Source organism: Hesperophylax consimilis, chromosome 2, assembly GCF_061612785.1.
Source record: "Hesperophylax consimilis isolate HC1 chromosome 2, BYU_Hcon_1.0, whole genome shotgun sequence".
In the NCBI taxonomy this organism is placed as follows: domain Eukaryota; kingdom Metazoa; phylum Arthropoda; class Insecta; order Trichoptera; family Limnephilidae; genus Hesperophylax; species Hesperophylax consimilis.
The window spans coordinates 40,152,037-40,175,162 of NC_142837.1; the positions used below are offsets into that span (position 1 = coordinate 40,152,037).

The following is a 23,126-nucleotide window of genomic DNA, read 5'->3' on the forward strand; positions in this document are numbered from 1 at the left end:
CTAGATCTTTATCTTCCCAGGTTTGCTTGGCTTCCAACAGGGCGTTGTAGATCTCCTTGGAGGGCTCCGTGCCTGAGAACACGTAGTACCTGGCTCGTATCCTCTGGAAGAATTCCACTGCGGAGTAGTACGAGTTCCCGTGATGTGGGACGTACGTAAGGTCCATGTAAACTGGGACTATCTTCTTCTTGTGCTTCGGGGATTCAACTTTTCGGCTTTCTTTGGTCTTTTCTTGGTTTATTTTGTTCTTGTTCGTGACAGAGATCGGAGGCGTTTTCTTTTCCTTTTTGGGTGTGGTCTTATTAGAATCTGCACCGGTAGAAGGCGGCGCTGGGCTCGGGAGGCCCAGAGGTTTCCCCCATCCTTCTATGGGGTCTTTTGAGGAGCTGGATTCCTCTGACATTTTTTCCAAGGATTCGCTGACTTCTTTTCCGTCCTTGATTATTTTGCTGGACATTTTGATGGACGATATTGATGATGCTGAGGAGGATGATTGTGATTCTGTTGAGGTTTCATGGGTGGAATCTTTTGAGGTTATTATTCTTAAACCTATTTCAGGAGCTTGATCCTTTCCATTGGTTTCTTCCGAGGTAGGATATTGATATTTAGATGTTATTGAAGATATAAGATCGGCTCCTCTAGCTAGGCGATGCTCTTCTAAGGCCTTTTCAAAGTCTAAATCGGCTTCATCTAGGAATGATGGGTCAGTGTCATGTCGTTTGGTCTTTTTACTATGACTTTCACTAGATACTTTTTTTAATTCTTGAGAATAATTAGAACTAAGACTCTCTTCTGCTTCACTAAAAGATATAACTGAGTCGTCATCGTCAGGTAAAGCTCCATAAACTGAGGTACTCATTGGATCGAACATCAATTTTTGGTGATGTTTTGATAAGAATTCCTTTTCCTGTGATTTTGATTCCCTATGTCTGTACTCCTCGGATTGAGCTGTTGATCTTTGCTCAAAAGCTTGGCTACTACTTGACGTTGTTTCTTCTATAGCATGTGGTAATAATTTTATATCAGTGAGGAGTAGAGCTTCATCTTTATCTATAGTTTCAACGACTTCTTCACTAAATTCAGATATTGTTGTTTTAGTAGATTTAGTTGTTTTGGTATATCCATCTTGGCTCTTAGTAACCGTTGTAGTTTCTACGGTAACTTTCACCTTCTCCGGGGATATAACCTCCCTGGTTGTTACTACTGTGATAGTTTGGACTATTTCGTTACCATTTTCGTTGATGACATTAGTATGAACTTCAGTTTCAGTCTTCTTGTCTCCTACAGGTGACCGGACCTTTGGTTTTTGAGATGATTCTGTTGGACTCTTTTCAGCTGAGGGTTCTACAGATTCCTTCAATATGTGAGGTTCTTCAACAGCTTCCTTTGTTGAATCAGCTTGTGGTGAAATTGGTTCAAGGTATGTAATTTGAGTTTGTACATCTTTTAAGGTTTCTATGGAGCCATTAGCAAGCTCGTTTGTAGTAACTGTTTCAACAACTGTCTTAAGTATATTTTGAGATTCATAACTCATTTCTTCCTTTGTAGTGGTTGTGGTGATAGTTTGTTTGACTTTTTCACCATTCTGAACGATTGTTTTGGTTTTGGTGTCAGCATCTCTTTGAATTTTCCCTGTTGATTTAAAGAGATGCAATATTTTACTTAAGTCAGCATCAGATGAACTTTTACCAATGTCCACATCATCAGGCGCATCTTCCGTTTCAACAACAGGAGATACTTCAGTTTCACTTTCTATGGAGCCATCCTTTGCTTCCCCATCTGCAATATCGTCTAGGGTGAATCCTGGTGGCAAGTAGGTGATTTGAGTTTTTATATCTTTAATAGTCTCAATTGATCCATCCGCTGATTCGTTAGTGGTAGTAGTTTCAATAACAGTTTTGATTGCTACTGTATCTTGTGTTTCGTGAATCATTTCCTCTTTTGTGGTAATGGTTGTAACGGTTTGATTTATTTCCTCACTATCTTGTTGAATAATATTACTTTGGGTGTCGGTTTCTGTTTTTACTTTACCTGTAGGCTTAAATAGGCGTAATAATTCCGTCAACTCATTTGTAGAACTAATTTGTGATTCAGAAACGGTAATTTTGATATCTTTTGTTGTTTCCACGGCGCCATCAGAATATTCATCGACGGTAGTAGTTTCTATTGTAGTCCTTACTTTTTTAATTTGCTTATCAGAACCTAGTAGAGTATCTCGAGTAGTGACAGTTGTGATTGTTTGTTTAACTTCTTGATTGTTTTTTGTTATTTTGTTGGTAACTACATCCGTTGATGTGCATGTATCCTCTATTTCTTCTCCTTCTTCTTCCATGTGGCTTTTATCTAAGGGACTACTTGGAGGTGGGAGAATATCTGTGATTGTAATTTTCCTGTCTTTTGTTGTCTCTACGGCTCCATCTGGGAACTCATCTACTGTGATTGTTTCAATAGTTGTTTTAATTTTTTCTACTTCATTATTTGAATTGCAGAAGTTTTGTCGACTGGTAATAGTAGTGATAGTTCTTGTTATCTGAATTCCATTATGATAGGTACCGTGAGTTTCACTTTCGGAAGTTGATACCACCTCCCCAACGGGTTTCAAGTCTTTCAAGATGTTCTCTAGGCTTCTGGAGCTGGTTGATTTGTATTCTGAGATAGTTACCTTGATATCTTTAGTAGTTTCAACTGTTCCATTGGGGTATTCATTGACTGTGCTCGTTTCTATTGTAGTCCTCACTTTCTTAGAGTCACCATCATTTGAGACAAGTATATCACGTGTAGTCACTGTGGTGATCGTTTGAGTAATATTCTTGCCATCTTTAACTATTTTATTAGTTGAAACATCCGTATCAACAGTGGAATCTTCCACCTTAAAGTCATCATCAGTAGCTTGGCTTCCTAAAATAGCATTTACATCAGGAGCTACATCTGATATGGAAACTTTAGTGTCAATTGAGGTTTTAACTGTTCCATCAGGATACTCATCAGCAGTTGTTACTTGAGTAGTTGTCTTAATTTTGCAAATAATCCCTTCATCATTAACGAGGTCTTCTTCGGTTTTTACAGTAGTGATTGTTTGAATTATTTGAAAACCGTCTTTCTTTAAAGTTTCTTTACTTTTGTCTTCTGTTTTCCGACCTTCTCCAACAGATCTGTATTGTTTTAGCATATCTTCTAAACTTGAGGACTTTTCGGGTAAAATATCGGACACTGTTACTTTAGCATCTCTAAGAGTTTCAACTGAGCCATCAGGATTTTCATTGACTGTAGTAGTTTCAACCGTAGTTCTCAGTTGTCTCAATCCCTTTTGAGAAATTGTATCACGTTTTGTGACTGTTGTAATAGTTTGTTTAATTTCTTGTGCGTTTTGCTTAATTATATTAATTTTAACGTCTGTTTCTGTTGACGTATCTTCAATCACACTTTCATCCCCTGTCACTTCTGTGATATCCTTGTAATCATAAATAATAATATTTTTTTCTGTCTTTCTTTCAATCTTTCCTTCGGGATTCTCATCTTCTGTAGTTATTTCTACAGTCTCCTTAACTTTCCTAGGAACCATGTTTTCATCGCACATTGTTTCCTTTGTAGTTATTTTAGTAACAGTTCGTTTGATAGTATAGGTTTCCACATTAATGAATTCAGTATGCTTTTCCGTACTGCAAACCTTATCTCCGACCGATTTCAAATTTTTCAATTTGACAGATTCATCGGAAATTTGTCGAACTTCTTTAATTTGTTCAAAGTCTTCCGATTGCTTTTCTTGAGTATCGAAGTCAATAGATTGACCAATTTCGACTGTTGTAGCGGAAGTGGATTTCAAGGTTGATGAACATTCAGAAATAGTTGTCTTAGTATCTTTTGTGGTTTTGGTTGAGCCATCGGGACCTTTGCTAACAGTTGTGGTTTCGATAGTTGTTTTTACACTTTGTGGAGTGCCATCCTCCTTGGAAACAACTTCTTTGGTGGTAACAGTTGTTATAGTTTGAGTAACCACATTTTCTCCTTCTTTTATTATTTTGGTTGTGGTGTCTGTTTCTGTAGTAAATTTACCAACAGAGTGTTGCATTCCACTAAGCATTTCAGCCTTCTCTGTATCGGAATGTTCCAAATGTTTTTGAACTTTTTCTGTTAGAGTTGATATCTTTTGGGCTACAAAATCGTCCCCAATATTTATGGTCTTTGACACAATGTCACCATTCAACGTCTTTAAAGAAGTATCACTATCGTCACAAACAATTCCAAAACACTTCACATCAATATCGGATTTCTTACTAGCATCTTCGATAACTTCGATCTTATCAGTTATTTCTTGTGCAGATTCCAAATCGGTATTCATTTTCTGAGTCACGTCAGTAAGTGTTTTATTACTTGACTCCTGGAAAGAGAATTTACTTATAGGGCTGACTGGTGCAGTTGGAGGGGTAGATTGACCACCGATATCCTTTTGAGCCATCAAACATTGCATTTCATTTTGTTTTTCTACATCAGCAATGTCAGGTGTACTTTTCCCCGAAATACTCAATTCTTCAGTAGATATAATGATGCTGTCAGCTGAAAACTTATCACTTAAAGACAATTGGAATCTTTCTTGGGACGCATCATGTTTCTCACTTTCTAATTTGGTTTGTACCTCTTCAATATGTGATTTCTGCATCAAGATATCGTACATCTCTTCTGACTCGGTAGTGTGTTTTACATCGCCATTGGCCACTTTCTTATGATCTTCAGTAGAAGAATGCTTTTCTACAGTACTACTGCTCGATGATAAACAATCCTTTGTAGATGCAGTCGAGGAGGTTGTTGTAATAATTTGATGTATTTGACTGTCTTCAGATTCAGTTATATGTTCAACAGTATTTTCTGATTTTGAAGATAATTTTTCAAAGGATACTTTTCCAACCTCCTTTTCATGTAGGTCACTAATTGTTTTGGTGCTGGTTTCGATATCAGACATTTTGCTGACTGATTCAGCAACACTGAAAACTTCTTTTTGAAATTTCAGATCTCCATCCTTGGTGGAAGACTTTCGAGAGAGGTCATCATAAGTTGATACCCTTGAATCATCATATGACGATTTGGATAGAGACTGACTATCTACCGATTTTTCATTCTCTGGATTCATCTCTTTCGTAGTGGAAGATTCTTTTGATGATGTTTTAATTTCAGTTAGTTGTTTTTCACTTTCTATTAACGATGACGAGATCTGTGAGCTAGAAAATTCTTGAATTTGAGAAGTTGTTGAGATACTTGATGTCTTTATATTTTTCAAACCATTCATTGTAACTTCTGTGACTTCTTTTAGTAATACATCAGCACCAGAAAGTCTTTCCGAAATTTGTACATTTTCATCATCTTCCTGCTTATCTGTTCCAACACCCTTGATTGGAGACTCCATTTCATTAATTGATGTTTCTTTTGGAGAAAACTGAAGCTCATCTGGAGTAGTTGATTTAACAGTTGGAGATATTTTCAAATCAATCGAGGCAGGTGCTGTTTCAGCATCTTTTCCGTATAGTGATATTTGTACAACTTTTTTAGGTGTTTCTTCAACATCATCTTTCAGGATGTCTGGATCTGTACTTTCCATGCTATCTTTAAGATGTGAAGAAGATTGAGACTTTTCAGTAACTTCTGATATTGAAAGTTCATCTTCACTTTCACTTTCATTTTCTTTCACTAGTGTCTTTGAACTAAACTTTTCACCCAGCTTACTGATTTCAGATAAAATTGTAGTTTGCTGTGAGGAAGACATAATGGTGCTTGCTTTGTGAATCGTTGATTTCATTTCGGATGTGGAAGTTACTTTAGTTTTTGAAAGGTCTTGTTTCGAAACCAGTTCCAATTCAGTTTTCAAGTCTTTTTCTTTAATAGGGGATTCTGATAATTTTTTATCTTCAACAACGGATATATGATCATCTATTTTTTTATCTGCTGTACCATATTGGACTTCCTGTTTTGGGACCAGAGAAAGGTGTGTTTTGGAATCCGTTTGAGATACATAAATTTCAGTTGAAAATGGTGCATCAGGAGTGTTGACAACCAGGGTTTTCTCTTCAGTTTTCTTGGCATCACGATCCATTGTTGATGTTTCCTTAACTATCTTAGTTTCGTCAGAAATAATTTCAACAGCACTTGATGTTGCACGAGTCAAATCTTTCTCTGAACTAATAACCGATGATTTGGTGAGGTCACAAATTGATGATACACTTTCTGTCAGAGTTGTGGATATTGAATCACTACTTTCTTTAAACACTCGAGCATCTACAGTATGTTCTGAAGAATGTATTGAAAATTTGTCTTCTCTTTCATGTACAGTTTTGTTAACGGAAGTTGTATGCTCATCCTTAGTGAGTTTTGAAGATAAAGATTTTGAATCAATTGACTTCGTTTCGAGAACTGATAATTTACTCTCTTCAAGTAAGTATTTGTCTTCAGGCGTATCTCGCCCGTCTTCAGAGGTGCTCTTTTTGTGATCGTCCATTTCACCTGAATGATGTTTTTCAAAACCATTAATAGATGGTGTAGATTGAACATCTTTCACTAAAGTAGGTAATTTATGTTCAAGTACCTGTTGACTATCTTCGTGCACTGCTTCATGAGAAATGTCTTCATGATCAAGTTTTTCGTCTGGAGAATGCTTATCTATTTCTTTTAGAACAGAGCCTGCTGCAACTGCTGTTTCTGCAAAGAGAGGCTTATCTATAGTTGGCTCAGCAGTTGTTTGTCGTGAAAGAGTGTCTGTAACTTTGGGCACTGGTTTACCTTCTTTCACCGATATTGGAGATAAATCTTCCGGTGATTCCTGACTGTCATCGTGTAAAGATCTTCTTACTCTCTTTCCTCTCACTTCTGGAGAATGTTCCTCAGTTATTTGAAGAGGCGACAATGCACCTAACGAAGAGATTTCACTTTTTGCAGTCAATGTAGACGTTTCTTTGGAAATATCAGGAGATGTTCGTTCAGACTCTACATGTGGCACCTCTTTAAGTTTGGTCTCTGTCATTAACACTTGCAATTTCTCCCCAGGATCCGCGTGTTTGACGTCATGTTTTTCTGGAGAGAGCTTTTCGGTTTCATTAACTGGTAATTTAGCTGCCAATGGAAGATCATTCTTCTCGATCAAAGGTGTTTTATCTTGGGGTGGTACTAGAGGTATTTTTTCCGACTTAAGGTGTGACACTCTTGAAAATTGATCATCTTTTATAGATACTAGAGATTTATCATCAGGCTTCATGTCACTAAATTGGGGTACTAGCGCTTCTAAGTGGATTTTTTGTGCCTCCTTTTCAACTGAAGAAATCTTTTCCATTTCCTCTATAGGTGGCTGGGCTGCCAGGAGTGCACCTTCTTTCTCAATCAAAGGAGATGCATATTTGAATGACTCAGGAGATGTCCCTGTTGGTTTGTCATCTTTCACTGATACTGGGGATTTTCCTTCAGGCGCTTGAGTAACAGATACTGGCTCCGCGAGACTGACTTCATGGGCACCCTTTCTACTAGGAGAAAGTTTCTGCAATTCCTTTACTGGGAAAGCAACGGTAGAAAGAACATCATCCTCCTTAATCAAAGGAGTTGTATCTTTGGATAGCTCAGGAGACGTTCGATCAGACTCTGTATGTGTTGCATCTGTTGGTTTTTCATCTTTCACCAATGTGGTGGATTTCATCTCGGGAGTCTTATGAATAAGTTTAATGGCATCCTCACCATGATGCAGTGAATCTTTCAATAGTTCCGTAGTCAAAAGCGATGATATTTCGGAGAGTTTAGGTTTTGTGTGTTCAGACTCAATATGTGGAACTCCAGATGGTTCATCTTCTCTCGCTGCTGAGGATTTTTCTTCAAGTGTAATTTTATCGACTTCTGTTACTGGCGCTGCTAAGTTGAAGTCTTCGATATCCCTGTCGGCTGAAGATGTAGCCAAATCAATCCTCCCTTCATTTACTGATAAGATATCTTTTGAAGGCTCTACTTTTTCAATTGCTATTATTGAAAGCGAAGAAGGCCGAGTTTCGTGGTCTCCCCGGGAAACTAAATCTTTTTCTTCTTCGAAACTGGTGGACAATTTGTCAGCAACTGGCACTGAGACCACCGGATCTTTAGTCTGAGGTACTTCTGATTGAAGAATTTCTTGAATTATTTGATCATGGCTAACTTTTTCTGTGATTCCCGGTGACATAATCTCTTCAAAAGATATCCTACTTTCTTTGTCCGTAACCGATGGAGAAACTATTCTTACAACTGGAGTAACAGGTTGGACCAAGGCTAAGATTTTTTCTTCGATTGAATGCTCTCTTAAATTAATCTCGTCAGCATCACTTTGGGTTGAAAGTTTACGGTCATCTACGATAGGCACAGTTGCAACCGGTGATAGTTCTTTAAGTGACGGCTTTCTCTCTTCAATGTGTTCATCGGATTTAAATGAAACCTCTTTATCTTCATGGTCAGGAGCCTTTTTCACAGTAATTGGTGGAGAAGGATTCTTAACATCAGGAGAAGTATTCTTCTCTAAAACAATAGTATCACTTTCTCCGATAGGTGCAGGTCCAAATGGAGAAGATTCCTTAAGTAAAGGCTTCCTTTCTTCGATGTGTTCGTCGTGTTTGAGAGAAACCTCTTCATCTTCATCAACAGGTGTCTTTTTCTCCGTTATTGAAGGAGTAGGACTTTTTACAGCAGGAGATGTATTTTTTTCTGATACAACAGTATCACTTTCTATTGAAAGTTTTCTGTCTTCTACGATAAGTGCAGTAGTAACAGGCGATGATTCAGTTAGTGATAGCTTCCTATCTTCAATATGTTCTCCTGGTTTGAGAGAGTCCTCTTCATCTTTATGATCAGGAGTTTTCGTATCTGCAATCGATGGAGATGGGCTCATTATTACAGGAGAAGAATCCTTTTCTAAAACAAAAGCATCACCCTCCATTGAAAGTTTTCTGTCATCTAGTACAGGTGTACTTAGGAGTTTCGTATCTTCTTCTCTCTGCTCATGTGTTTTCAGACTCAAGGATTTAGGTAAATCGTCATCATCCTTTTGTTCAGGAGTGTTTGACTCTGCTATTAGTGAAGGACTCTTAACTTTCGGAGTAATATCCTTTTCTGAAACACCCGTTTCTCTTTGGATCGACAGTTTTCTGTAGTCTAGATCAGGTACCGAAGGAAGTTTTGAAACTTCGTCAATCTGCTCGGAGGTCTTCACACTTGTGACTGTCGGTGAAGGCGAAGTTGTAGTGTCCTTTTCCATTTGCTGCATAGTTTTATCGTCAAACTTCTCGTCAAGAGTAGTTGTGCTTGTCATGGACGCTGTTGGACTCTTAGAAACTGTAGTTTCGTCTTTCTCTAATTCAACAATTGGTCTTTCAGTGGAGGATTTTCTATCTTCTGGTGCAGGCGTTGTAATATGTTCTGTGACTGACGATAAATCTTTCAATAATTGTTTTCGTTCGTCAATGTGTTCATCGGGTTTTAGTAAATCATCATCATCCTTTTGTACAGGAGTCTTTGCCTCTGCCATTGATGGAGAAGGACTCTTTACGGCAGGAGAAATATCCTTCTCTGAAACACCTTCATCACTTTGGATTGAAAGTTTTCGGTCATCCATGGTAAGTGATGGTTCTTTAACTGACGGCTTCCTTTCTTCAATATATTCATCAGGTTTGAGTGTAACCTCTTCTTCTTCATGGTCAGGGTTCTCTTTCCCTGCAATTGACGAAGGTCTTTGTACAGCAGGAGATATATCCTTTTCTGAAACGACAAACTCACTTTTTATTGAAAGTTTTCGATCTTCTGTGATAAGTGCAGTGTCATCGAGCGATGGTTCTTTACGTAACGGTTTCCCCTCTTCCACGTATTCATCGGGTTTGAGAGAAATCTCTTCATCTTTGTGGCCTGGAACATTTTTCTCTACAACTGATGGAGAATGACTCTTGACATCAGGAGAAGGGGTCTTTTCGAAAACACAACTATCAGTTTGAATTGAAAGTTTTCGGTCTTCAACGGAATGTGCAGTTACCACTGGAGATGATTCTTTAAGTGACAGAATACGTTCATCGGGTTTGAGAGAAATCTCTTCATCTTTGTGGTCAGGAACCTTTTTCTCTGTGATTGAAGGAGAAGGGCTCTTTACATCAGGAGAAGAGGTCTTTTCCAAAACACTTGTTTCACTTTGTATTGGAAGCTTTTGATCATGTAAAATAAGTGTAGTTTCATCGAGCGATAAATCTTTAAGTGACGGCTTCCTTTCTTCCATGTAATCATCTGGTTTGAGAGAAATCTCTTCATATTTGTGGTCAGGAACCATTTTCTCTGTAATTGATGGAGAAGGACTCTTCAAATCAGGAGAATTGGTCTTTTCTAAAACGTCAGTATTACTTTGCATTGTAGGTTTTTGGTCATCGATGGTAGGTGCAGTTACAACCGGCGATGTTTCTTTAAGTGGAGGCTTCCTCTCTTCAATGTGTTCATCGGGTATAGGTGAAACTACTTCATCTTCATGTACATCTGCCTGTTTCTCTGAAATCGATGGAGAAGGACTCTTTACAGCAGGGGAAGCTTCCTTTTCTGAAACAACGGTAACACTATCGAAAGAAAGTTTTCCGTCGCCTAGAATCGGTGCTCTTGGGAGTTTTGTATCTTCTGCCTTCAACTCAGGTGTTCTTAAACCTGTGATCGTTGGTGAAAGTGACATTGTTACATCTTTTCCCGTCTGTTCAGGTGATTTGTCTTCAACCATCTGATCAATTGTCTTTCTATCTGTTGTTGATGGTGTTGGACTTTTTGCAAATGGAGTTTCATCTTTCACGAGCTCAGAAATTTCACATGTAACGGATGATTTCCTGTGTTGTGGTGCAAGAGCAGTTATCTGCTCTGACACGGGCGATGGTTCTTTTAGTGATGCCTTCCGTTCTTCAATATGTTCACCAGGTTTGAGTGAATCATGTTCATCCTTATAGTCAGGAGTCTTAATCTCTGCAATTAATGGAGAGGGACGCTTTACAGCAGGAGAAGAATCCTTTTCTAAAACACCAATATCACTTTCGATTGAAAGTTTTCTGTCGTCAGGGATAGCTACACTTGGATGTTTTATATCGTCTTCTTTGTGCAAACCTGTGATCGTTGATGAATGTCGCATTGGTACATCTTTTCCCATCTCTTCGGGCGATTCTTGGTCAAGCGTCTTGTCAAGAGTCTCTCCGTCTGATGTTGATAGTGTTGGACTTTTCGCAACGGGAGTTTCATCTTTCGCGGTTTCAGATTTTTCACTTGAAATCAATGATTTTATGTGTTCTGGTGCAGGCGTTTTTATGTGCTCTGCAGCTGGAGATGGTTCTTTTAGCGATGACTTACATTCTTCCATGTGTTTATCAGGTTTGATTGAATCGTCATCATCCGTATGGTCAGGAGACTTCGTCCCAGTGATTGATAGAGAAGGACTCTTTACATCAGCAGAAGCAACCTTTTCTAAAACACCGGTATCAACATCGATTGAAATTTTTCGATGGTCTAGGACAGATGCACTTGCGAGTTTTGAATCTTTCTCCTTCTGCTCAGGTGATTTCAAAACTGTGATCGTTGGTGAAGGTGACGTTTTTAAATATTTTTCCATCTGTTCAGGTGATTTATCGCCAACCATCTCGTCAAGGGATTTTCTGTCTATAGTTGACAGTGTTGGACTTTTTGAAACAGGCGTTTCATCTTTCACGGTGGCGAAAATTTCGCTCGAAATGGATGATTTCCTGTGTTCCGGTGTAGGTGTGGTTATTTGCTCTGAAACTGGAGGTGATTCTTTAACTGATGCCTTACGTTCTTCAATATGCTCACTGACAGAATCCTCTACATCCTTATGGTCAGGAGTCTTTATCTCTGCAATTGATGTTGAGGGACTCTTTACAGCAGGAGAAGTATCATTTTCTAAACCACCACTATCAGTATCGATCGAAAGTTTCTCATGGTCTAATACAGGTGCACAAGGGAGATTAATATCTTCTACCTTCTGCTCAGGTGTCTTCAAACCTGTGATCGTTGGTGAAGGCGACGTAGTTACATCTTCTCCCATCTCATTGGGTGATTTATCATCAATCGTCTTGTCGAGAGTCTCTCCGTCTGACATTGACAGAGTTGGACTTTTAGCAAGGGGAGTTTCATCTTTCACGGTCTCTGAAATTTCGCTTGTAACAGATGACTTCCTGTGTCCTAGTGCAGGTGTGGTTATTTGCTCTGCAACTGGAGATGGTTCTTTTAGTGAAACCTTGCGTTCTTCAATATGCTCACTTGATTTGAGTGAATCATCTTCATCCTTAAGGTCATGAGTCTTTATCTCTGCAACTGATGGAGAGCGAATCTTTACAGCAGGAGAACTGTCTTTTTCTAAAACATCGGTAATACTTTCGATTGAAAGTTCTCTGTCGAGAAGGATGGGTGCACTTGGGAGTATTATATCTTCCTCCTTCTGTTCAGGTGTCTTCATACCTGTGAAAGTTGGTGAAGGTGGCATTAGTATATCTTTCTGCACTTCTTCAGGTGATTTGTCTTTGATCGTCTTGTCAAATGTCTGTATCTCTGTTGTTGATGGTATCGGACTTTTTGCAACTGGAATTTCATTTTTTTCTGTTTCAGAAATTTCGCTTGTAACGGATGATTTCCTCTGTTCTGGTGCAGGTGTGGTAATCTGATCTACAACAGGGGATGGTTCTGTTACTGATGCCTTCCGTTCATCAGGTTTGAGGGAATCATCTTCATGCTTATGGTCAGGTGTCTTTATCTCCGTAATTGATGGAGAGGGACTTTTTACAGCAGGAGAAGTGTCCTTTTCTAAAACATGGGTAACACTTTCGATTGAAAGTTTTCTGTCATCTAAGAGAGGTTCAATTGGTTGTTTTGTATCTTCTTCCTTTTGCTCAGGTGTTTTTATACCTGTGATCGTTGGTGAAGGTGACATTAGTATATCTTTCTGAGCCTCTTCAGGTGATTTGTCTTCAACCGTTTTGTCAAGGGTCTGTATATCTTTTGTTGATGGTGTGGGACTTTTTGCAACTGGAGTTTCATGTTTTTCTGTTTCAGAAATTTCGCTTGTTACGGATGATTTCCTCTGTTCTGGTGCAGGTGTGGTTATCTGATCAACAACAGGGGATGGTTCTGTTACTGATGCATTCCGTTCATCAGGTTTGAGAGCATCATCTTCATCCTTAGGGTCAGGCGTCTTTATCTCCGTAATTGATGGAGAGGGACTCTTTACAGCAGGAGAAGTGTCATTTTCTAAATCATGGGTAACACTTTCGATTGAAAGTTTTCTGTCATCTAAGATAGGTTCAATTGGTTGTTTTGTATCTTCTTCCTTTTGCTCAGGTGTTTTTATACCTGTGATCGTTGGTGAAGGTGGCATTAGTATATCTTTCTGGGCCTCTTCAGGTGATTTGTCTTCAACCGTTTTGTCAAGGGTCTGTATATCTGTTGTTGATGGTGTGGGACTTTTTGCAACTGGAGTTTCATGTTTTTCTGTATCAGAAATTTCGCTTGTTACGGATGATTTCCTCTGTTCTGGTGCAGGTGTGGTTATCTGATCAACAACAGGGGATGGTTCTGTTACTGATGCCTTCCGTTCATCAGGTTTGAGGGAATCATCTTCATCCTTAGGGTCAGGTGTCTTTATCTCCGTAATTGATGGAGAGGGACTCTTTACAGCAGGAGAAGTGTCCTTTTCTAAATCATGGGTAACACTTTCGATTGAAAGTTTTCTGTCATCTAAGATAGGTTCAATTGGTTGTTTTGTATCTTCTTCCTTTTGCTCAGGTGTTTTTATACCTGTGATCGTTGGTGAAGGTGGCATTAGTATATCTTTCTGGGCCTCTTCAGGTGATTTGTCTTCAACCGTTTTGTCAAGGGTCTGTATATCTGTTGTTGATGGTGTGGGACTTTTTGCAACTGGAGTTTCATGTTTTTCTGTTTCAGAAATTTCTTTTGTAACGGATGATTTCCTCTGTTCTGGTGCAGGTGTGGTTATCTGATCAACAACAGGGGATGGTTCTGTTACTGATGCCTTCCGTTCATCAGGTTTGAGGGAATCATCTTCATCCTTAGGGTCAGGTGTCTTTATCTCCGTAATTGATGGAGAGGGACTCTTTACAGCAGGAGAAGTGTCCTTTTCTAAATCATGGGTAACACTTTCGATTGAAAGTTTTCTGTCATCTAAGATAGGTTCAATTGGTTGTTTTGTATCTTCTTCCTTTTGCTCAGGTGTTTTTATACCTGTGATCGTTGGTGAAGGTGGCATTAGTATATCTTTCTGCGCCTCTTCAGGTGATTTGTCTTCAACCGTTTTGTCAAGGGCCTGTATATCTTTTGTTGATGGTGTGGGACTTTTTGCAACTGGAGTTTCATGTTTTTCTGTTTCAGAAAATTCGCTTGTTACGGATGATTTCCTCTGTTCTGGTGCAGGTGTGGTTATCTGATCAACAACAGGGGATGGTCCTGTTACTGATGCCTTCCGTTCATCAGGTTTGAGGGAATCATCTTCATCCTTATGGTCAGGTGTCTTTATCTCCGTAATTGATGGAGAGGGACTCTTTACAGCAGGAGAAGTGTCCTTTTCTAAATCATGGGTAACACTTTCGATTGAAAGTTTTCTGTCATCTAGGATAGGTTCAATTGGTTGTTTTGTATCTTCTTCCTTTTGCTCAGGTGTCTTCGTACCTGTGGTCGTTGGTGAAGGTGGCATTAGTATATCTTTCTGCGCCTCTTCAGGTGATTTGTCTTCAACCGTTTTGTCAAGGGTCTGTATATCTATTGTTGATGGTGTGGGACTTTTTGCAACGGGAGTTTCATGTTTTTCTGTTTCAGAAATTTCGCTTGAAACAGATGATTTCCTCTGTTCTGGTGCAGGTGTGGTTATCTGATCTACAACAGGGGATGGTTCTGTAACTGATGCCTTCCGTTCGTCAGGTTTGAGGGAATCATCTTCATCCTTATGATCAGGTGTCTTTATCTCGGTAATTGATGGAGAGGGACCCTTTACAGCAGGAGAAGTGTCCTTTTCTAAAACATGGGTAACACTTTCGATTGAAAGTTTTCTGTCATCTAGGATAGGTTCAATTGGTTGTTTTGTATCTTCTTCCTTTTGCTCAGGTGTCTTCGTACCTGTGGTCGTTGGTGAAGGTGGCATTAGTATATCTTTCTGGGCCTCTTCAGGAGATTTGTCTTCAACCGTTTTGTCAAGGGTCTGTATATCTGTTGTTGATGGTGTGGGACTTTTTGCAACTGGAGTTTCATGTTTTTCTGTTTTAGAAATTTCGCTTGTAACGGATGATTTCCTCTGTTCTGGTGCAGGTGTGGTTATCTGATCAAAAACAGGGGATGGTCCTGTTACTGATGCCTTCCGTTCATCAGGTTTGAGGGAATCATCTTCATCCTTATGGTCAGGTGTCTTTATCTCCGTAATTGATGGAGAGGGACTCTTTACAGCAGGAGAAGTGTCCTTTTCTAAATCATGGGTAACACTTTCGATTGAAAGTTTTCTGTCATCTAGGATAGGTTCAATTGGTTGTTTTGTATCTTCTTCCTTTTGCTCAGGTGTCTTCGTACCTGTGGTCGTTGGTGAAGGTGGCATTAGTATATCTTTCTGCGCCTCTTCAGGTGATTTGTCTTCAACCGTTTTGTCAAGGGTCTGTATATCTATTGTTGATGGTGTGGGACTTTTTGCAACTGGAGTTTCATGTTTTTCTGTTTCAGAAATTTCGCTTGAAACAGATGATTTCCTCTGTTCTGGTGCAGGTGTGGTTATCTGATCTACAACAGGGGATGGTTCTGTAACTGATGCCTTTCGTTCGTCAGGTTTGAGGGAATCATCTTCATCCTTATGATCAGGTGTCTTTATCTCGGTAATTGATGGAGAGGGACCCTTTACAGCAGGAGAAGTGTCCTTTTCTAAAACATGGGTAACACTTTCGATTGAAAGTTTTCTGTCATCTAGGATAGGTTCAATTGGTTGTTTTGTATCTTCTTCCTTTTGCTCAGGTGTCTTCGTACCTGTGGTCGTTGGTGAAGGTGGCATTAGTATATCTTTCTGGGCCTTTTCAGGAGATTTGTCTTCAACCGTTTTGTCAAAGGTCTGTATATCTGTTGTTGATGGTGTGGGACTTTTTGCAACTGGAGTTTCATGTTTTTCTGTTTTAGAAATTTCGCTTGTAACGGATGATTTCCTCTGTTCTGGTGCAGGTGTGGTTATCTGATCAACAACAGGGGATGGTCCTGTTACTGATGCCTTCCGTTCATCAGGTTTGAGGGAATCATCTTCATCCTTATGGTCAGGTGTCTTTATCTCCGTAATTGATGGAGAGGGACTCTTTACAGCAGGAGAAGTGTCCTTTTCTAAATCATGGGTAACACTTTCGATTGAAAGTTTTCTGTCATCTAGGATAGGTTCAATTGGTTGTTTTGTATCTTCTTCCTTTTGCTCAGGTGTCTTCGTACCTGTGGTCGTTGGTGAAGGTGGCATTAGTATATCTTTCTGCGCCTCTTCAGGTGATTTGTCTTCAACCGTTTTGTCAAGGGTCTGTATATCTATTGTTGATGGTGTGGGACTTTTTGCAACAGGAGTTTCATGTTTTTCTGTTTCAGAAATTTCGCTTGAAACGGATGATTTCCTCTGTTCTGGTGCAGGTGTGGTTATCTGATCTACAACAGGGGATGGTTCTGTAACTGATGCCTTCCGTTCGTCAGGTTTGAGGGAATCATCTTCATCCTTATGATCAGGTGTCTTTATCTCGGTAATTGATGGAGAAGGACCCTTTACAGCAGGAGAAGTGTCATTTTCTAAAACATGGGTAACACTTTCGATTGAAAGTTTTCTGTCATCTAGGATAGGTTCAATTGGTTGTTTTGTATCTTCTTCCTTTTGCTCAGGTGTCTTCGTACCTGTGGTCGTTGGTGAAGGTGGCATTAGTATATCTTTCTGCGCCTCTTCAGGTGATTTGTCTTCAACCGTTTTGTCAAGGGTCTGTATATCTGTTGTTGATGGTGTGAGACTTTTTGCAACTGGAGTTTCATGTTTTTCTATTTCAGAAATTTCGCTTGTAACGGATGATTTCCTCTGTTCTGGTGCAGGTGTGGTAATCTGATCTACAACAGGGGATGGTTCTGTTACTGATGCCTTCCGTTCATCAGGTTTGAGGGAATCATCTTCATGCTTATGGTCAGGTGTCTTTATCTCCGTAATTGATGGAGAGGGACTTTTTACAGCAGGAGAAGTGTCCTTTTCTAAAACATGGGTAACACTTTCGATTGAAAGTTTTCTGTCATCTAAGAGAGGTTCAATTGGTTGTTTTGTATCTTCTTCCTTTTGCTCAGGTGTCTTCGTACCTGTGGTCGTTGGTGAAGGTGGCATTAGTATATCTTTCTGCGCCTCTTCAGGTGATTTGTCTTCAACCGTTTTGTCAAGGGCCTGTATATCTTTTGTTGATGGTGTGGGACTTTTTGCAACTGGAGTTTCATGTTTTTCTATTTCAGAAATTTCGCTTGTAACGGATGATTTCCTCTGTTCTGGTGCAGGTGTGGTTATCTGATCTACAACAGGGGATGGTTTTGTTACTGATGCCTTCTGTTCATCAGGTTTGAGGGAATCATCTTCATGCTTATGGTCAGGTGTCTTTATCTCCGTAATTGATGGAGAGGGACTTTTTACAGCAGGAGAAGTGTCCTTTTCTAAAACATGGGTAACACTTTCGATTGAAAGTTTTCTGTCATCTAGGATAGGTTCAATTGGTTGTTTTGTATCTTCTTCCTTTTGCTCAGGTGTTTTTATACCTGTGATCGTTGGTGAAGGTGGCATTAGTATATCTTTCTGGGCGTCTTCAGGTGATTTGTCTTCAACCGTTTTGTCAAGGGTCTGTATATCTGTCGTTGATGGTGTGGGACTTTTTGCAACTGGAGTTTCATGTTTTTCAATTTCAGAAATTTCATTTGTAACGGATGATTTCCTCTGTTCTGGTGCAGGTGTGGTTATCTGATCTACAACAGGGGATGGTTCTGTTACTGATTCCTTCCGTTCATCAGGTTTGAGGGAATCATCTTCATGCTTATGGTCAGGTGTCTTTATCTCCGTAATTGATGGAGAGGGACTTTTTACAGCAGGAGAAGTGTCCTTTTCTAAAACAAGGGTAACACTTTCGATTGAACGTTTTCTGTCATCTAGGATAGGTTCAATTGGTTGTTTTGTATCTTCTTCCTTTTGCTCAGGTGTTTTCGTACCTGTGGTCGTTGGTGAAGGTGGCATTAGTATATCTTTCTGCGCCTCTTCAGGTGATTTGTCTTCAACCGTTTTGTCAAGCGTCTGTATATCTGTTGTTGATGGTGTGGGACTTTTTGCAACTGGAATTTCGTGTTTTTTTGTTTCAGAAATTTCGCTTGTAACGGATGATTTCCTCTGTTCTGGTGCAGGTGTGGTTATCTGATATACAACAGGGGATGGTTCTGTTACTGATGCCTTCCGTTCATCAGGTTTGAGGGAATCATCTTCATCCTTATGATCAGGTATCTTTATCTCCGTAATTGATGGAGAGGGAATCTTTACAGCAGGAGAAGTGTCCTTTTCTAAAACATGGGTAACACTTTCGATCGAACGTTTTCTGTCATCAAGGATAAGTTCACTTGGTTGTTTTGTATCTTCTTCCTTTTGCTCAGGTGTCTTCATACCTGTGGTCGTTGGTGAAGGTGGCATTAGTATATCTTTCTGCGTCTCTTCAGGTGATTTGTCTTCAACCGTCTTGTCAAAGGTCGGTAGCTCTGTTGTTGATGGTGTCGGACTTTTTGCAACTGGAGTTTCATGTTTTCTTGTTTCGGAAATTTCACCTGTAACGGATGATTTCCTCTGTTCTGTTGCAGGCGTGGTTATCTGATCTACTACAGGTGATGATTCTTTTAGAGATACCTTCCGTACTTCAATACGTTCATCCAGTTTGAAGGAATCATCTTCGTCCTCATGGTCAGGAGTCTTTATCTCTGTAAATAATGGAGAAGAAGTGTCCTTTTCTAAAACATGGGTAACACTTTCGATTAAAAGTTTTCTATCATCGAGGATAAGTTCAGTTGGTTGTTTTGTATCTTCTTCCTTTTGCTCAGGTGTCTTCATACCTGTGATCGTTGGTGAAGGTGGCATAAGTATATCTTTCTGCGCCTCTCCAGGTGATTTGTCTTCAACCGTCTTTACAAGGGTCTTCAGGTCTGTTGATGATGGTGTTGGACTTTTTGGAACTGGACTTTCATCTTTAACTGTTTCAGAAATTTCGCTTGTAACAGATGATTTCCTGTGTTCTGATGTGGGTGTGGTTATTTGCTCTGAAATTAGAGATGGTTCTTTTAGTGATGCCTTCCGTTCATCAGGTTTGAGGGAATCATCTTCAACCTTATGGTCATGAGTTTTTATCGCCGCAATTGATGGAGAGGTACTCCTTACAGTAGGAGAAGCGTCTTTTTCTAAAACATCGGTAACACTTTCGGTTGAAAGTTTTCTGTCGAGAAGGATAGGTGCACTTGGGTGTTTTGTATCGTCTTCCTTCTGCTCAGGTGTCCTTAAACCCGTGATCGTTGGTGAAAGTGGCATTGGTTCATCTTTTCCTGTTTCTTCATCATCTGTCTTGTCAAGAGTCTCTCCCTCTGATTTTGACAGCGTTGGACTTTTTGAAACGGGAGTTTCATCTTTCAGAGTTTCTGAAATTTCGCTTGCAACAGATGACTTCTTGTGTTCTGGTACAGGTGTGGTTATTTGCTCTGCCACTAGAGATGGTTCTTTTAGTGATGCCTTCCGTTCTTTAATTCGTTCATCAGGTTTGAGGGAATCATCTTCATCCTTATGGTCAGGAGTCTTTATCTCCGCAATTAAAGGAGAGGGACTCTTTACAGCAGGAGAAGTGTCCTTTTCTGAAACATCGGTAACACTTTCGATTGAAAGTTTTCTATCATCTAGGATAGGTGGACTTGGGTGTTTTATATCATCGTCCTTCTGCTCAGGTGTCTTCAAACCTGTGATTGTTGGTGAAGGTGACAATGGTTCATCTTTTCCTGTTTCTTCGTCAATCGTCTTATCAAGAGTCTCTCCGTCTGATATTGACAGTGTCGGACTTTTTGCAACGAGAGATTCATCTTTCGAGGGCTCAGAAATTTCGCTTGTAACAGATGTCTTCCTGTGTTCTAGTGCAGGTGTGGTTATTTGCTCTTCCACTGGAGATGGTTCTTTTAGTGATGCCTTCCGTTCTTCAATATGTTCAATTGTTTTGAGAGAAACATCTTCATCCTTATGATCAGGAGTCTTTATCTCTGCAACTGATGGAGAGGGACTCTTTACAGCAGGAGAAGTGTCCTTTTCTGAAACATCGGTAACACTTTCGATTGAAAGTTTTCTATCATCTAGGATAGGTGGACTTGGGTGTTTTATATCATCGTCCTTCTGCTCAGGTGTCTTCAAACCTGTGATTATTGGTGAAGGTGACAATGGTTCATCTTTTCCTGTGTCTTCGTCAATCGTCTTGTCAAAAGTCTCTCCGTCTGATGTTGACAGTGTTGGACTTTTTGCAACGAGAGATTCATCTTTCACAGTCTCAGAAATTTCGCTTGCAACAGATGTCTTCCTGTGTTCTAGTGCAGGTGTGGTTATTTGCTCTTCCACTTGAGATGGTTCTTTTAGTGATGCCTTCCATTCTTCAATTTGTTCACTTGGTTTGAGAGAAACATCTTCATCCTTATGATCAGGAGTCTTTATCTCTGCAACTGATGGAGAGGGACTCTTTACAACTGGAGAAGTGTCCTTTTCTAAATCATCGATAACACTTTCGATTAAAAGTTTACTGTCATCTAGGATAGGTGCACTTGTGAGTTGTGTATCTTCTTCCTTTTGCTCAGGTGTCTTCATACCTGTGATCGTTGGTGATGGTGGCATTAGTTTATCGTTCTGCGCCGCTTCAGGTGATTTTTCTTCAACCGACTTGTCAAGTGTCTGTAACTCTGTTGTTGATATTGTCGGACTTTTTACAACTGCGGATTCATCTTTTTCTGTTTCAGAAATTTCGCTAGTAACGAATGATTTCTTTTGTTCTGGTTCAGGTGTGGTTATCTGATCTACAACAGGTGATGGTTCTTTTAGTGATGCCGTCCGTTCTTCAATTCGTTCATCAGGTTTGAGGGAATCATCTTCATCCTTATGGTCAGGAGTATTTTTCTCTGCAATTGATGGAGAGAGACTATTTACAACAGGAGAAGTGTCCTTTTCTAAAACGTCGGTAACACTTTCGATTGAAAGTTTTCTATCATCTAGGATAGGTGCACTTGGGTGTTTTATATCATCGTCCTTCTGCTTAGGTGTCTTCAAACCTGTGATTTTTGGTGAAGGTGGCAATGGTTCATATTTTCCTGTTTCTTCGTCAATCGTCTTGTCAAAAGTCTCTTCGTCTGATGTTGACAGTGTTGGACTTTTGGCAACGAGAGATTCATCTTTCACGGTCTCAGAAATTTCCCTTGTAACAGATGTCTTACTGTGTTCTGGTGCAGGCGTGGTTATTTGTTCTTCCACTGGAGATGGTTCTTTTAGTGATGCCTTCCGTTCTTCAATTTGTTCACTTGGTTTGAGAGAAACATCTTCATCCTTATAATCAGGAGTCTTTGTCTCTGCAACTGATGGAGAGGGACTCTTTACAGCAGGAGAAGTGTCCTTTTCTAAAACATCGGTAACACTTTCGATTGAAAATTTACTGTCATCTAGGAAAGGTGCACTTGGGTGTTTTATATCATCGTCCTTCTGCTCAGGTGTCTTCAAACCTGTGATTGTTGGTGAAGGTGGCATTGGTTCATCTTTTCCTGTTTCTTCGTCAATCGTCTTGTCAAGAGTCTCTTCGTCTGATGTTGACAGTGTTGGACTTTTGGCAACGAGAGATTCATCTTTCACGGTCTCTGAAATTTCGCTTGTAACAGATGTCTTTCTGTGTTCTGGTGCAGGCGTGGTTATTTGCTCTTCCATTGGAGATGGTTCTTTTAATGATGCCTTCCGTTCTTCAATTTGTTCACATGGTTTGAGAGAAACATCTTCATCCTTATGATCAGGAGTCTTTATCTCTGCAACTGATGGAGAGTGACTCTTTACAGCAGGAGAAGTGTCCTTTTCTAAAACATCGGTAACACTTTCGATTGAAAGTTTACTGTTATCTAGGATAGGTGCACTTGGGAGTTGTGTATCTTCTTCCTTTTGCTCAGGTGTCTTCATACCTGTGATCGTTTGTGATGGTGGCATTAGTATATCGTTCTGCGCCGCTTCAGGTGATTTTTCTTCAACCGTCTTGTCAAGTGTCTGTAACTCTGTTGTTGATATTGTCGGACTTTTTACAACTGCGGATTCATCTTTTTCTGTTTCAGAAATTTCGCTAGTAACGAATGATTTCTTTTGTTCTGGTTCAGGTGTGGTTATCTGATCTACAACAGGTGATGGTTCTTTTAGTGATGCCGTCCGTTCTTCAATTCGTTCATCAGGTTTGAGGGAATCATCTTCATCCTTATGGTCAGGAGTATTTTTCTCTGCAATTGATGGAGAGAGACTATTTACAACAGGAGAAGTGTCCTTTTCTAAAACATCGGTAACACTTTCGATTGAAAGTTTTCTATCATCTAGGATAGGTGTACTTGGGTGTTTTATATCATCGTCCTTCTGCTCAGGTGTCTTCAAACCTGTGATTGATGGTGAAGGTGGCAATGGTTCATCTTTTCCTGTTTCTTCGTCAATCGTCTTATCAAGAGTCTCTCCGTCTGATGTTGAAAGTGTCGGACTTTTTGCAACAAGAGATTCATCTTTCACGGGCTCAGAAATTTCGCTTGTAACAGATGTCTTCCTGTGTTCTAGTACAGGTGTGGTTATTTGCTCTTCCACTGGAGATGGTTCTTTTAGTGATGCCTTCCGTTCTTCAATATGTTCACTTGGTTTGAGAGAAACATCTTCATCCTTATGATCAGGAGTCTTTATCTCTGCAACTGATGGAGAGGGACTCTTTACAGCAGGAGAAGTGTCCTTTTCTGAAACATCAGTAACACTTTCGATTGAAAGTTTACTGTCATCTAGGATAGGTTCACTTGGGAGTTGTGTATCTTCTTCTTTTTGC

The 23,126-nt window shown here is 39.7% G+C and overlaps 1 protein-coding gene across 1 annotated transcript in view; it reads right to left on the minus strand.

Annotated features, from left to right (window-relative positions):
• LOC149426019 (uncharacterized) overlaps nt 1-23,126 on the minus strand; it is a 283,598-nt gene that overhangs the window by 5,416 nt on the left and 255,056 nt on the right. The window contains exon 8 of the mRNA XM_089642882.1: nt 1-23,126. This exon is cut by the window's right edge and continues 7,282 nt beyond it. Within this exon, the coding sequence (XP_089499008.1) occupies nt 1-23,126 (23,126 nt within the window).